Genomic DNA, 12,910 nt, shown 5'->3' with positions numbered 1-12,910 from the left:
AACTAATATAGGCGTATTTCTGGCGCAGATTGCTGCACAAAGGTTCTTTGCCCTGCAATCTGCAACTTCTCCTCACCCACGCCAGGTCTGAAAAAAGTGGTCGGGGAAGGGACCCTGTTTTAGGCATAGAAAAGCGTCGGAAGCGATCTTACATTTGGAAGTTGAGGCCCCTTCATAACTCCGGCCGATCCACTGCCAGGTGTAGGGGCTATTAAGACCAGCATCTAAAACGCCGGTCTTAAAAAATGACCCCCATAAAGTCTACTGGTATATAATGCTTCTATACAGACACAGAAAGCACACATATAACATAGCTTGCTCCAGAAGTGCTGTTCGTGCAGGGGTGGCCAGGAACCTGGTGGCCTGTATTGGTATATACCAGCGATGGGTATCAGTAAGGGGTGAAAGTCCAGACTTCTACTGTTGGTGTACATAGCATTACTGTAATCTACCTGTTATACAGAGGGTTCTGTTCCTACCAGAGACTTGTGATATAATTTCTTTAGGAGCCCGATAGAGCAGTGGTAAGCCTGCTATACAGAGGGTTCTGTTACTACCAGAGACTTGTGATAATTTCTTTAGGAGCCTGATAGAGCAGTGCTAAGCCTGCTATACAGAGGGTTCTGTTCCTACCAGAGACTTGTGATAATTTCTTTAGGAGCCTGATAGAGCAGAGCTAAGCCTGCTATACAGAGGGTTCTGTTCCTACCAGAGACTTGTGATATAATTTCTTGAGGAGCCCGATAGAGCAGTGCTAAGCCTGCTATACAGAGGGTTCAGGCTTCTGTTCCTACCAGAGACTTGTGATAATTTCTTTAGGAGCCTGATAGAGCAGTGCTAAGCCTGCTATACAGAGGGTTCTGTTCCTACCAGAGACTTGTGATAATTTCTTTAGGAGCCTGATAGAGCAGAGCTAAGCCTGCTATACAGAGGGTTCTGTTCCTACCAGAGACTTGTGATAATTTCTTTAGGAGCCTGATAGAGCAGAGCTAAGCCTGCTATACAGAGGGTTCTGTTCCTACCAGAGACTTGTGATAATTTCTTTAGGAGCCTGATAGAGCAGAGCTAAGCCTGCTATACAGAGGGTTCTGTTCCTACCAGAGACTTGTGATAATTTCTTTAGGAGCCTGATAGAGCAGTGCTAAGCCTGCTATACAGAGGGTTCTGTTCCTACCAGAGACTTGTGATAATTTATTTAGGAGCCTGATAGAGCAATGGTAAGCCTGCTATACAGAGGGTTCTGGGTTCTGTTCCTACCAGAGACTTGTGATAATTTCTTTAGGAGCCTGATAGAGCAGTGCTAAGCCTGCTATACAGAGGGTTCTGGGTTCTGTTCCTACCAGAGACTTGTGATAATTTCTTTAGGAGCCTGATAGAGCAGTGGTAAGCCTGCTATACAGAGGGTTCGGCGGAATAAATAACATGTTCAGCACAGAAACTACAGGGCATGGGATGATCCTTCTTTGTTTTTACCAGGTCTTGTACCTACTGGGGGCCATGCTGCTGTCTATGGCACTGCAGCTGGATCGTCATGGATTGTGGAACCTCCTGGGGCCCAGTTTGTTTGCTGTGGGCATCATGGCCATTGCTTGGGTGAGTGAATTAGGATTCTTCTTCAGACTTCGAGGCTGGGGCTTGAAAGGTTTCATAAGAAGAAATACCCCATCACAGAGGCAGAACTGGGACGTGGTATGCACCACAAAGGGATCTCATTCCTACTCGCTTTGATTTGCTAGTCTTTATAACAACATGTCAGCAGGGCAACTCTATGAAATCGGCCATACTGCCTGGTGAAGTTGATCCTGCTGATTAAAATGATACCTGTATGAGGAATACTCTATAAGCGATTTGAATCTATGTGCAAAGGCCTTCAGTGAGGGATGGGTCCAAGCTCCTCAGTGCACTACAGCTGCTCCACTCTGTAGACTTTGGTATGCACCCCCTTTCCTTGAGTGACAAGACTAGACGTTCCTATTGTGCTGTAGTATGGCCCTGTAATCCTGTGCATGCACGGTACGTCTCATTCGGGTTTGTCTCCCTCCACCAAGATAGAGTGCAACAGTGCACACGCAGTAATCATCTAGACCATGAGGAAACCTGAACAAGATGCACTGCGCCAATTAAGTGAGGGTGCATGCACAGGTTTACAGGGCCAGGCATCAGAACCATGAGGATGTTTGGTCCTCTCATTCAAGGGAGGGAAGTCCGGAAAGTGGAGGAGCTGTGGTGTACTTAGGGGCTTGGACCCAGCCCTTGTTGCACTGAAGGCCCATGATATCTCCAGAATGGCTAGTCGCACGGCAGAAGCATGGCTCAGAGTTCCCGACCCCTATGCCTCTCATCGGCTCCTCGAGCATATGGCGTACAGATCCATAAAGAGTGGCGTAGACACGCCAACAAGACTTGCAAGGTTGTTTGTAAGGCTTATTTACACCAGCATACAAGAGTCTTACGTGGCAGCCTTGGTGGCATGCTGCAGGCATTGATTTTCAGAACTTTCCACAAGGAAAGATTTCTGAATCTGGGTCCCCTTTATGCGGGGCTGGAGCCAGGACCCGTGCCGCACACTAGGCTTTCAGCTCTATATTGATGACGCCCGCAATGACATTAGCCTAGTGGCCAGATCCCTTTATTAGGAGTTTGGTGGGGTCCTGTATATAACACCCACTCTTCTCTTTCAGACTTTCCGCACAATCCGGCGACGTCATTGTTACCCGCCAACCTGGAAGCGATGGCTCTTCTACCTGTGCCCGGGGACACTGATCGCCAGCTCAGCTATAGCGCTCTATGCGTTTGTGGAGACCGAGGAAAACTACTTCTACATTCACAGTATCTGGCACATGCTGATTGCGGGCAGTGTGGGCTTTCTGCTTCCCCCTCGGGCCAAGGCTGACGGGAGGGTGGCTGCACTGGCACGCCGGAAGGGCTGCGGGTACCAGCTGTGTGTGAACGAGCAGGAGGAGCTGGGACTGGTGGACCCCGGCTCAGTGTCCATAAACAGCATCTGCACCAGTTGACACAACGGCTAAACGTGAGGAAGGACATCTGTGGGTCAGTGGTGGCCCGATGATTAAAGCCACAAACTGCACTCCGCTCCAGTGCCGGACAACAACTGGAACCATCTGTATTACCTCATTCAGGATGTGCCTGTTCTTTCATAGTCCCACCTTGTGGGCAGCTGGAGGATGGGTTGTAGGGGAACACCCTATAGAGGGTTTGGGAGGGCTGATCCGTGCTCCCATGGCCACCCCCAGGCCAGATTTACTTCAATAGAAGCTCATGGTTCCCCCAGACTCCTGGGTTGTTTCCTCTATCTTCTGACTCCAGGTCTTCACTGTTACAATGGACGCTGTCAGTGTAGGGGTCGCGGCGTTGCACACTGACACACTGTGGCACAGGCAGTGCATCCATTCGGTGCCAGACATGGTCTTACAATGGAACATTCCTGCAAGGAGCATGTGGGGCAAATGTTTACATTTTACAATAAAAGTGTAATGAATGCCACAAGTGCCCGTCGTCTGCTCCGGGGAGAGAGTCAGCGCTTTGCATACACGTCTCCTGGCAGCAGTCTGGATCCTAGTCATGGAATAGGGCCAAATGCACATGGTAACATGAGGTGTGTAGGAAAACCCGCTAAACATCATGGGAGTAGTCACATCCTCGAGTCTACAAACAAGGGGTAGGGAAACAGGTTGTCTCATCGTGGACAATGGGGGCACATCACTAGGATATACCCCCAGTGTCTTATAGGTGTGGGACCTGCACCTATATCAAGAACGAAGCCCCGCAAGTGAAGGTGGGCTCAATGTGCATGCGCAGCCGCCCTCCATTCTTTCTATGGGACTGCCGAAAATAGCTGAGCACTGGGACCCGCACCTATAAGACAATGGAGGCATATCCTAGAGATATGCCCCCATTGTGCATGATGAGACAACCCCTCTAATGGAGGTGGAGAAGGGTTCACCTGGTGTGTTCAGGCCCTGGAGACCATGTCCGGTGGGGTCAGGAGACAGATCTGGTGTCATGCATTGTGCTCGTGCCACAGATTATACGGCAGGACATGACCAGTGAACACTCCGAGGCACTGGGACAAGGCGCTGGACTCCAGCGAGGGATGGGTTGTGGATCTTCTATGTCTGGGATCATCACTAAATTAAGAAAGACCACCTCTCTCGAAGAGTGCGGTGACCACCATTCATTGAGACCCTGTAATTGTAGGAGAAGACTTGATCTGGAAGTTTCTAAGCATTGAGACCCAACAGGACAATTACTAGTAGGAGCATCAGTGACCAGAAGAGTAATGCCAGCACAGCTACAATACTGGGCACAGACACAGGCATACATGCCCAGCATATGCCATAGAACTGCCCACAGGATGGTACATCAGTGACCAGAAGAGTAATGCCAGCACAGCTACAATACTGGGCACAGACACAGGCATACATGCCCAGCATATGCCATAGAACTGCCCACAGGATGGTACATCAGTGACCAGAAGAGTAATGCCAGCACAGCTACAATACTGGGCACAGACACAGGCATACATGCCCAGCATATGCCATAGAACTGCCCACAAGATGGTACATCAGTGACCAGAAGAGTAATGCCAGCACAGCTACAATACTGGCACAGACACAGGCATACATGCCCAGCATATGCCATAGAACTGCCCACAAGATGGTACATCAGTGACCAGAAGAGTAATGCCAGCACAGCTACAATACTGGCACAGACACAGGCATACATGCCCAGCATATGCCATAGAACTGCCCACAAGATGGTACATCAGTGACAGAAGAGTAATGCCAGCACAGCTACAATACTGGGCACAGACACAGGCATACATGCCCAGCATATGCCATAGAACTGCCCACAAGATGGTACATCAGTGACCAGAAGAGTAATGCCAACACAGCTACAATACTGGGCACAGACACAGGCATACATGCCCAGCATATGCCATAGAACTGCCCACAGGATGGTACATCAGTGACCAGAAGAGTAATGCCAGCACAGCTACAATACTGGGCACAGACACAGGCATACATGCCCAGTATATGCCATAGAACTGCCCACAGGATGGTACATCAGTGACCAGAAGAGTAATGCCAGCACAGCTACAATACTGGGCACAGACACAGGCATACATGCCCAGCATATGCCATAGAACTGCCCACAAGATGGTACATCAGTGACAGAAGAGTAATGCCAGCACAGCTACAACACTGGGCACAGACACAGGCATACATGCCCAGCATATGCCATAGAACTGCCCACAAGATGGTACATCAGTGACAGAAGAGTAATGCCAGCACATCTACAATACCGGGCACAGACACAGACATACATGCCCAGCATATGCCATAGAACTGCCCACAAGATGGTACATCAGTGACCAGAAGAGTAATGCCAGCACAGCTACAATACTGGGCACAGAGACAGGCATACATGCCCAGCATATGCCATAGAACTGCCCACAGGATGGTACATCAGTGACCAGAAGAGTAATGCCAGCACAGCTACAATACTGGGCACAGACACAGGTATACATGCCCAGCATATGCCATAGAACTGCCCACAGGATGGTACATCAGTGACCAGAAGAGTAATGCCAGCACAGCTACAATACTGGGCACAGACACAGACATACATGCCCAGCATATGCCATAGAACTGCCCACAAGATGGTACATCAGTGACCAGAAGAGTAATGCCAGCACAGCTACAATACTGGGCACAGAGACAGGCATACATGCCCAGTATATGCCATAGAACTGCCCACAGGATGGTACATCAGTGACCAGAAGAGTAATGCCAGCACAGCTACAATACTGGGCACAGACACAGGTATACATGCCCAGCATATGCCATAGAACTGCCCACAAGATGGTACATCAGTGACAGAAGAGTAATGCCAGCACATCTACAATACTGGCACAGACACAGGCATACATGCCCAGCATATGCCATAGAACTGCCCACAGGATGGTACATCAGTGACAGAAGAGTAATGCCAGCACAGCTACAATACTGGGCACAGACACAGGCATACATGCCCAGCATATGCCATAGAACTGCCCACAAGATGGTACATCAGTGACCAGAAGAGTAATGCCAGCACAGCTACAATACTGGGCACAGACACAGGCATACATGCCCAGCATATGCCATAGAACTGCCCACAAGATGGTACATCAGTGACAGAAGAGTAATGCCAGCACAGCTACAATACTGGGCACAGACACAGGCACACATGCCCAGCATATGCCATAGAACTGCCCACAGGATGGTACATCAGTGACAGAAGAGTAATGCCAGCACAGCTACAATACTGGGCACAGACACAGGCATACATGCCCAGCATATGCCATAGAACTGCCCACAAGATGGTACATCAGTGACAGAAGAGTAATGCCAGCACAGCTACAATACTGGGCACAGACACAGGCACACATGCCCAGCATATGCCATAGAACTGCCCACAAGATGGTACATCAGTGACAGAAGAGTAATGCCAGTACAGCTACAATACTGGGCACAGACACAGGCACACATGCCCAGCATATGCCATAGAACTGCCCACAAGATGGTACATCAGTGACCAGAAGAGTAATGCCAGCACAGCTACAACACTGGGCACAGACACAGGCATACATGCCCAGCATATGCCATAGAACTGCCCACAAGATGGTACATCAGTGACCAGAAGAGTAATGCCAGCACAGCTACAATACTGGGCACAGACACAGGCATACATGCCCAGCATATGCCATAGAACTGCCCACAAGATGGTACATCAGTGACAGAAGAGTAATGCCAGTACAGCTACAATACTGGGCACAGACACAGGCATACATGCCCAGCATATGCCATAGAACTGCCCACAGGATGGTACATCAGTGACCAGAAGAGTAATGCCAGCACAGCTACAATACTGGGCACAGACACAGGCATACATGCCCAGCATATGCCATAGAACTGCCCACAAGATGGTACATCAGTGACAGAAGAGTAATGCCAGTACAGCTACAATACTGGGCACAGACACAGGCATACATGCCCAGCATATGCCATAGAACTGCCCACAGGATGGTACATCAGTGAAAGTCTGGACCAGGGGGTGGCCAACCTTACAGACACATAGAGGCCCCCCTCCCCCCAGGAGCCACAATCTATACATTTACACATCAGTCACCATGTTTTTCGCCTGACAAAATGCACTTAGGTTTTAACAAAGAAAAATAAGAGGAATAAAAGAATTCATTTGACCGGAGGTCGGATACAAGTATCTTTATTATTTTCATTAGCAGAGAAAAAAGAAAATATTTTTTTTATCAGACTCCTAAATCAGATCCCCAAATAAGCCCCCCCCCCCCCCCCAATGATCGGATCAGACAACACAAATCAGACTCCCAGTGTCAGACCCTCAGATCTCCCCCCTTCTCAGATCAGGACACACCCCCTATGCTCAGATCAGACCCCCACTGCCCAGATCAGGTCACACCCCTTTAGCTCACATCATAACCCCCCCATGCCCAGATTAGGACACACCCCCTATGCTCCCATCATCACCCCCCATGCTCAGATCAGACCCCCCTGCCCAGATCAGGACACACCCCTTTAGCTCACATAATCACCCCCCATGCTCACATCAGACCCCCCATGCTCAGATCAGGACACACCCCCTATGCTCACATCATAACCCCCATGCTCAGATCAGGACAAAACCCCCATGCCCAGATCAGGACTGTAACGGACCGTTTCAGCAGACAAGGGGTTAAAATCCGTTCAGGCGATAAGCCCCTTTCTGAGAGACCGACACAGCTACTGCAGGATACACCAAACTCCAGAACTGGATACAAAGTAGCACTCCAAACTGGAACCTCACGAATAGCTGCTAGCAGACGAACAGGAAAAGCATACAATCCTGGCAATCGGTCTTCTAACAGCATACAGTGAATCCCCCCAATAACGAGACAAGGCTCCGTGTTGAGGGTCAAGCAGTGGTCTGAGGTGCTGGCACACCCAGCCTGGTTTTTATTACAGTTGTTGCAAATACAGGTCCGCCCACAGGGGTTTGAAATACAGCCAATCAATATGTTACAACACATACAATGCAAGTACACGCCCCTAGGGGACCAGAAGGAAGACTTGTGACATAGGACAGATACAACATATCCCCACAATGCATCATGGTCTCCTCCTCTTTGTCCCGGAGACAACCTGAGGAGCAATCCAATTATCTCTGAGGACAAAGGGAGATCACCAATACACATGTGCAGACAATAGGACAGACATCACCATTTAAACACACAATGGGACAATGGCACAATAGAAACACACCCAGCATTTCCTCCCAAGCTGACAAGTTACACTTATTATAAATTGTTACAACTTTGTGAGTTTACATTGGCCATACATATAACTTACATCAATTTAAACAGTATAACTTGGGGACAAACCTATCCAAAATTCACTTGAATAGGTTCAGGGGTTTAAAAGTTAGTATATGGCCCATAATCCTGGGGCAAGAGGCTGATAAACAGGCCTCTCCAAAACCCAGTGGCGAGGTTGGTTTCGCCACAAGGACACACCCCTTTAGCTCACATCATCACCCCCCATGCTCAGATCAGACCCCCACTGCCCAGATCAGGACACACCCCCTATGCTCACATCACCCCCCATGCTCAGATCAGACCCCACTGCTCAGATCAGAACACACCCCCTATGCTCACATCATCACCCCCCATGCTCAGATCAGGACACACCCCCCATGCCCAGATCAGGACACACCCCCTATGCTCACATTATCACCCCCCCATGCTTAGATCAGACCCCCATGCTCAGATCAGACCACCAAGCTCAGTTCTATAATTTAAATAAATCTCTTCCCTCTCCTGATCAGGCGCTGGGATCCTGCTACTCTGCAGGTCTGACATGCTCTGCACTGGGACCTGAGGAGCACACGGTCAGGTCATAGTCCACGTCTCCATGGACCACGTTCTCTCACTGTGTGCATCAGGACGTAGTGGAGAGTGAGCTAGAGCTGCACAGTAGTCAGGAAGAGAGATCGGAGCCTGGGGTGGGGAGTGCGCCGGCCCGACTGCTTCCCGGCTCCACAGCTGGAGCTGCACAGTAGTCAGGAAGAGAGATCGGAGCCTGGGGTGGGGAGCGAGCTGGAGGTGCACAGTAGTCAGGAAGAGAGATCTGAGCCTGGGGTGGGGAGTGCGCCGCCTGACTGCTTCCCGGCTCCACAGCTGGAGCTGCACAGTAGTCAGGAAGAGAGATCTGAGCCTGGGGTGGGGAGTGCGCCGCCCGACTGCTTCCCGGCTCCACAGCTAGAGCTGCACCTGAAGAAGCAAAGAGCCACAGGTTGGCCACCCCTGGTCTACACATTTTGCATCTAATGGAACCAGAGAACATGATGGGAGTGGTTGTACCACCTTATACCCATCACTCAGATTCTGAAGCTCTCTAGAATAAACACATAAAAGGCCGGGCGCGTCCTCACACGGGGCATTATGCAATAACGTGAACATTTTAGGCCTTCATCCTCCCAGTTCCACGTGGTGACATCTTCTAAAGTCCTGCAGGGTGACAAGAGCAGCTTTGTGATGTAGCTACATGTACATGCTCTGATGCCACCTCTATTGCCATGGCAGGCACAACACCCTGTAAACCGAAGTATTTAAGCCAGGGGTCAGAGTCCGCAGGTAGAAGATCTGTCAAGGTCCCATTGATCGATTCTGTAAGGTCCATCTTCAGCAGAACATGACGTAAGAGAACATGAGCCAAAGAGAAAGGCAAAGAGCTTCCGCCTCGGGCTGCTAAGCCCATCGCATCATTATCTGAACCAAATAATACTACTGTTGGGCAAGCCCAAAACGAGAAGGTGGCAGATGGCGTTGAAGCTGCCCCCTGAACAAAGTCACTGAGGAGGATTCCTGTGGAGGGAGACACAAATCCAGACCCAAATGTGCTGTTCAGTGTGAGGGAAACCACCAACACATTGCCATCAGAGTCCGCCACCAGAACATTGCTGCCAACAGGTGCCAGGTCCCATTGGATCTGTGCTCCAGCTGAGCGGTCAGTTGTAAAATCGGAAGGTTTCACACCGGCCATAGAGTACATGGTCTTCGAGACATTGATGAGAAGGTCAGAGATTGGAGCAGAGTAAGGATTCCTCAGTTTCTGAGACATTTCCTGGACAGAACTGGCAAGGATTCTCCCCATGGTGGGCGCTGAGGAACTATACAGAGTCATCCCATCAAGGTGAAGCTGGAATGGGTTTTCACTTTTAAGGTGCATCCCTGAAAGAGCCTCCCGCAGCTGCTCTCTGTCTGTGACCTCAAGGTCCCCCAACAGCTGCTGGACAAGAAGATCTGGAAGTGCAGAACCCCTCATGGTTTGGGCAATCTCCAGCACATTTCCTAGCTGCACATTAGATACTGAAGCTCCAGCCCTTTTGAGGATGTTTTGATGATAGAAGAGACCCTGCAGACTCTCTGAGGACTTTATTTTCTTCTGGTTCTTCTCCAGAGCTGCATGCAGGCTGCTGTCCACCACAAAGCCCTGCTTAGCCAGATAAATGGCCGGGCTGAACAGCTCTGGCCAAAGGCTTCTGCCATGATTCTGATGGAGAGACCACAGGCCCTGGAGCAAAGAAGGAATCCCATAGGCAATGGGAGAGGCTTGACTGGGGATGGCATTCACCACTGATGCATTCTGGGATCTTCTAGTAAGGTAAATGGAGGCAAAAGTTCCACCTGTAAGGACACATGAAGAAACTCGTAAAACCATCACACCTCAGACTGGAAGATGGCGGAGAGCACAATGATATTACCGGGAGATGGCACCGACATTACTAACCGCCACGTACTATTCTCCAGCATCACTTTACCGTCAGAACTACCACTACCGCCATCTCTGTGCGATCCAAGACATAAAGCTGTACAAGTCGTGTGTATGACTTACCTAAACTGACAGCATGAGGGTGGACAACTGCGAGACACAGGACGGCGGCAATGCCAGCATCGACAACGGACCCCCCACCGGCCAGCCAATCCCGAGCCACCCCAGAACAGGACTCTGCGGAAGAGGAGAAATAACCACACAGTACAGGGATATCGAGTCCTGACCATAGGAGCTTACAATCTATAGGAGAAGGAGGAGTAAGAGTCCTGACCATAGGAGCTTACAATCTATAAGAGGAGGACTGAGAGTCCTGACCATAGGAGCTTACAGTCTATAGGAGGAGGAGGAGGAGAAAGAGTCCTGACCATAGGAGCTTACAGTCTATAAGAGAAGGAGCAAGAGTCCTGACCATAGGAGCTTACAGTCTATAAAAGGAGGAGAAAGAGTCCTGACCATAGGAGCTTACAATCTATAAGAGGAGGAGGAGAAAGAGTCCTGACCATAGGAGCTTACAATCTATAGGAGAAGGAGGAGGAGAAAGAGTCCTGACCATAGGAGCTTACAATCTATAGGAGGAGTAAGAGTCCTGACCATAGGAGCTTACAATCTATAAGAGGAGGAGGAGAAAGAGTCCTAAACATAGGAGCTTACAATCTATAAGAGGAGATACAGGAGGAGGAGTAAGAGTCCTGACCATAGGAGCTTACAATCTATAAGGGGAAATACAAGAGGAGGAGGAGAAAGAGTCCTGACCATAGGAGCTTACAATCTATAAGAGAAGGAGCAAGAGTCCTGACCATAGGAGCTTACAATCTATAAGAGGAGGAGTAAGAGTCCTGACCATAGGAGCTTACAATCTATAAGAGGAGGAGTAAGAGTCCTGACCATAGGAGCTTACAATCTATAGGAGAAGGAGGAGAAAGAGTCCTGACCATAGGAGCTTACAATCTATAAGAGGAGGAGGAGAAAGAGTCCTGACCATAGGAGCTTACAATCTATAGGAGGAGGAGTAAGAGTCCTGACCATAGGAGCTTACAATCTATAGGAGAAGGAGGAGAAAGAGTCCTGACCATAGGAGCTTACTATCTATAAGAGGAGGAGGAGGAGGAGTAAGAGTCCTGACCATAGGAGCTTACAATCTATAGGAGGAGGAGTGAGAGTCCTGACCATAGGAGCTTACAATCTATAGGAGAAGGAGGAGGAGAAAGAGTCCTGACCATAGGAGCTTACAATCTATAAAAGGAGATACAAGAGGAGGAGGAGAAAGAGTCCTGACCATAGGAGCTTACAATCTATAAAAGGAGATACAAGAGGAGGAGGAGAAAGAGTCCTGACCATAGGAGCTTACAATCTATAAGAGAAGGAGGAGTAAGAGTCCTGACCATAGGAGCTTACAATCTATAGGAGAAGGAGGAGAAAGAGTCCTGACCATAGGAGCTTACAATCTATAAGAGAAGGAGGAGAAAGAGTCCTGACCATAGGAGCTTACAATCTATAGGAGGAGGAGTAAGAGTCCTGACCATAGGAGCTTACAATCTATAGGAGGAGGAGGAGTAAGAGTCCTGACCATAGGAGCTTACAATCTATAGGAGAAGGAGGAGGAGAAAGAGTCCTGACCATAGGAGCTTACAATCTATAAAAGGAGATACAAGAGGAGGAGGAGAAAGAGTCCTGACCATAGGAGCTTACAATCTATAAAAGGAGATACAAGAGGAGGAGGAGAAAGAGTCCTGACCATAGGAGCTTACAATCTATAAGAGAAGGAGGAGTAAGAGTCCTGACCATAGGAGCTTACAATCTATAGGAGAAGGAGGAGAAAGAGTCCTGACCATAGGAGCTTACAATCTATAAGAGAAGGAGGAGAAAGAGTCCTGACCATAGGAGCTTACAATCTATAGGAGGAGGAGTAAGAGTCCTGACCATAGGAGCTTACAATCTATAGGAGAAGGAGGAGAAAGAGTCCTGACCATAGGAGCTTACAATCTATAGGAGGAGGA

General features: G+C 49.2%; 2 protein-coding genes across 2 annotated transcripts in view; one reads left to right on the top strand and one right to left on the bottom strand.

Annotated features, from left to right (window-relative positions):
* TMEM8B (transmembrane protein 8B) overlaps positions 1 to 3,501 on the top strand; it is a 105,951-nt gene extending 102,450 nt beyond the window's left edge. Inside the window, exons 8-9 of the mRNA XM_040420661.1 lie at positions 1,477 to 1,593; positions 2,682 to 3,501. Of these exons, the coding sequence (XP_040276595.1) occupies positions 1,477 to 1,593; positions 2,682 to 3,017 (453 nt within the window). The 3' untranslated portion in view covers positions 3,018 to 3,501. The remainder of the gene's footprint in view (positions 1 to 1,476; positions 1,594 to 2,681) is intronic.
* Positions 3,502 to 9,268: 5,767 nt separating this feature from the next.
* Positions 9,269 to 11,175, bottom strand: GGT6 (gamma-glutamyltransferase 6; the record flags this gene model as incomplete). The annotated part of the gene is made up of 2 exons (XM_040420660.1): positions 9,269 to 10,765; positions 10,974 to 11,175. Coding segments are annotated over 2 exons (1,389 nt in total), but the record flags the coding sequence as incomplete, so codon positions are not given.
* Between the last annotated feature and the right edge of the window lie 1,735 nt (positions 11,176 to 12,910).

The sequence above is a fragment of the Bufo bufo genome, chromosome 2 (assembly GCF_905171765.1).
Source record: "Bufo bufo chromosome 2, aBufBuf1.1, whole genome shotgun sequence".
In the NCBI taxonomy this organism is placed as follows: domain Eukaryota; kingdom Metazoa; phylum Chordata; class Amphibia; order Anura; family Bufonidae; genus Bufo; species Bufo bufo.
The sequence above is the reverse complement of the archived record's forward strand: the minus strand, read 5'-3'. Positions and strand labels throughout refer to the sequence as shown.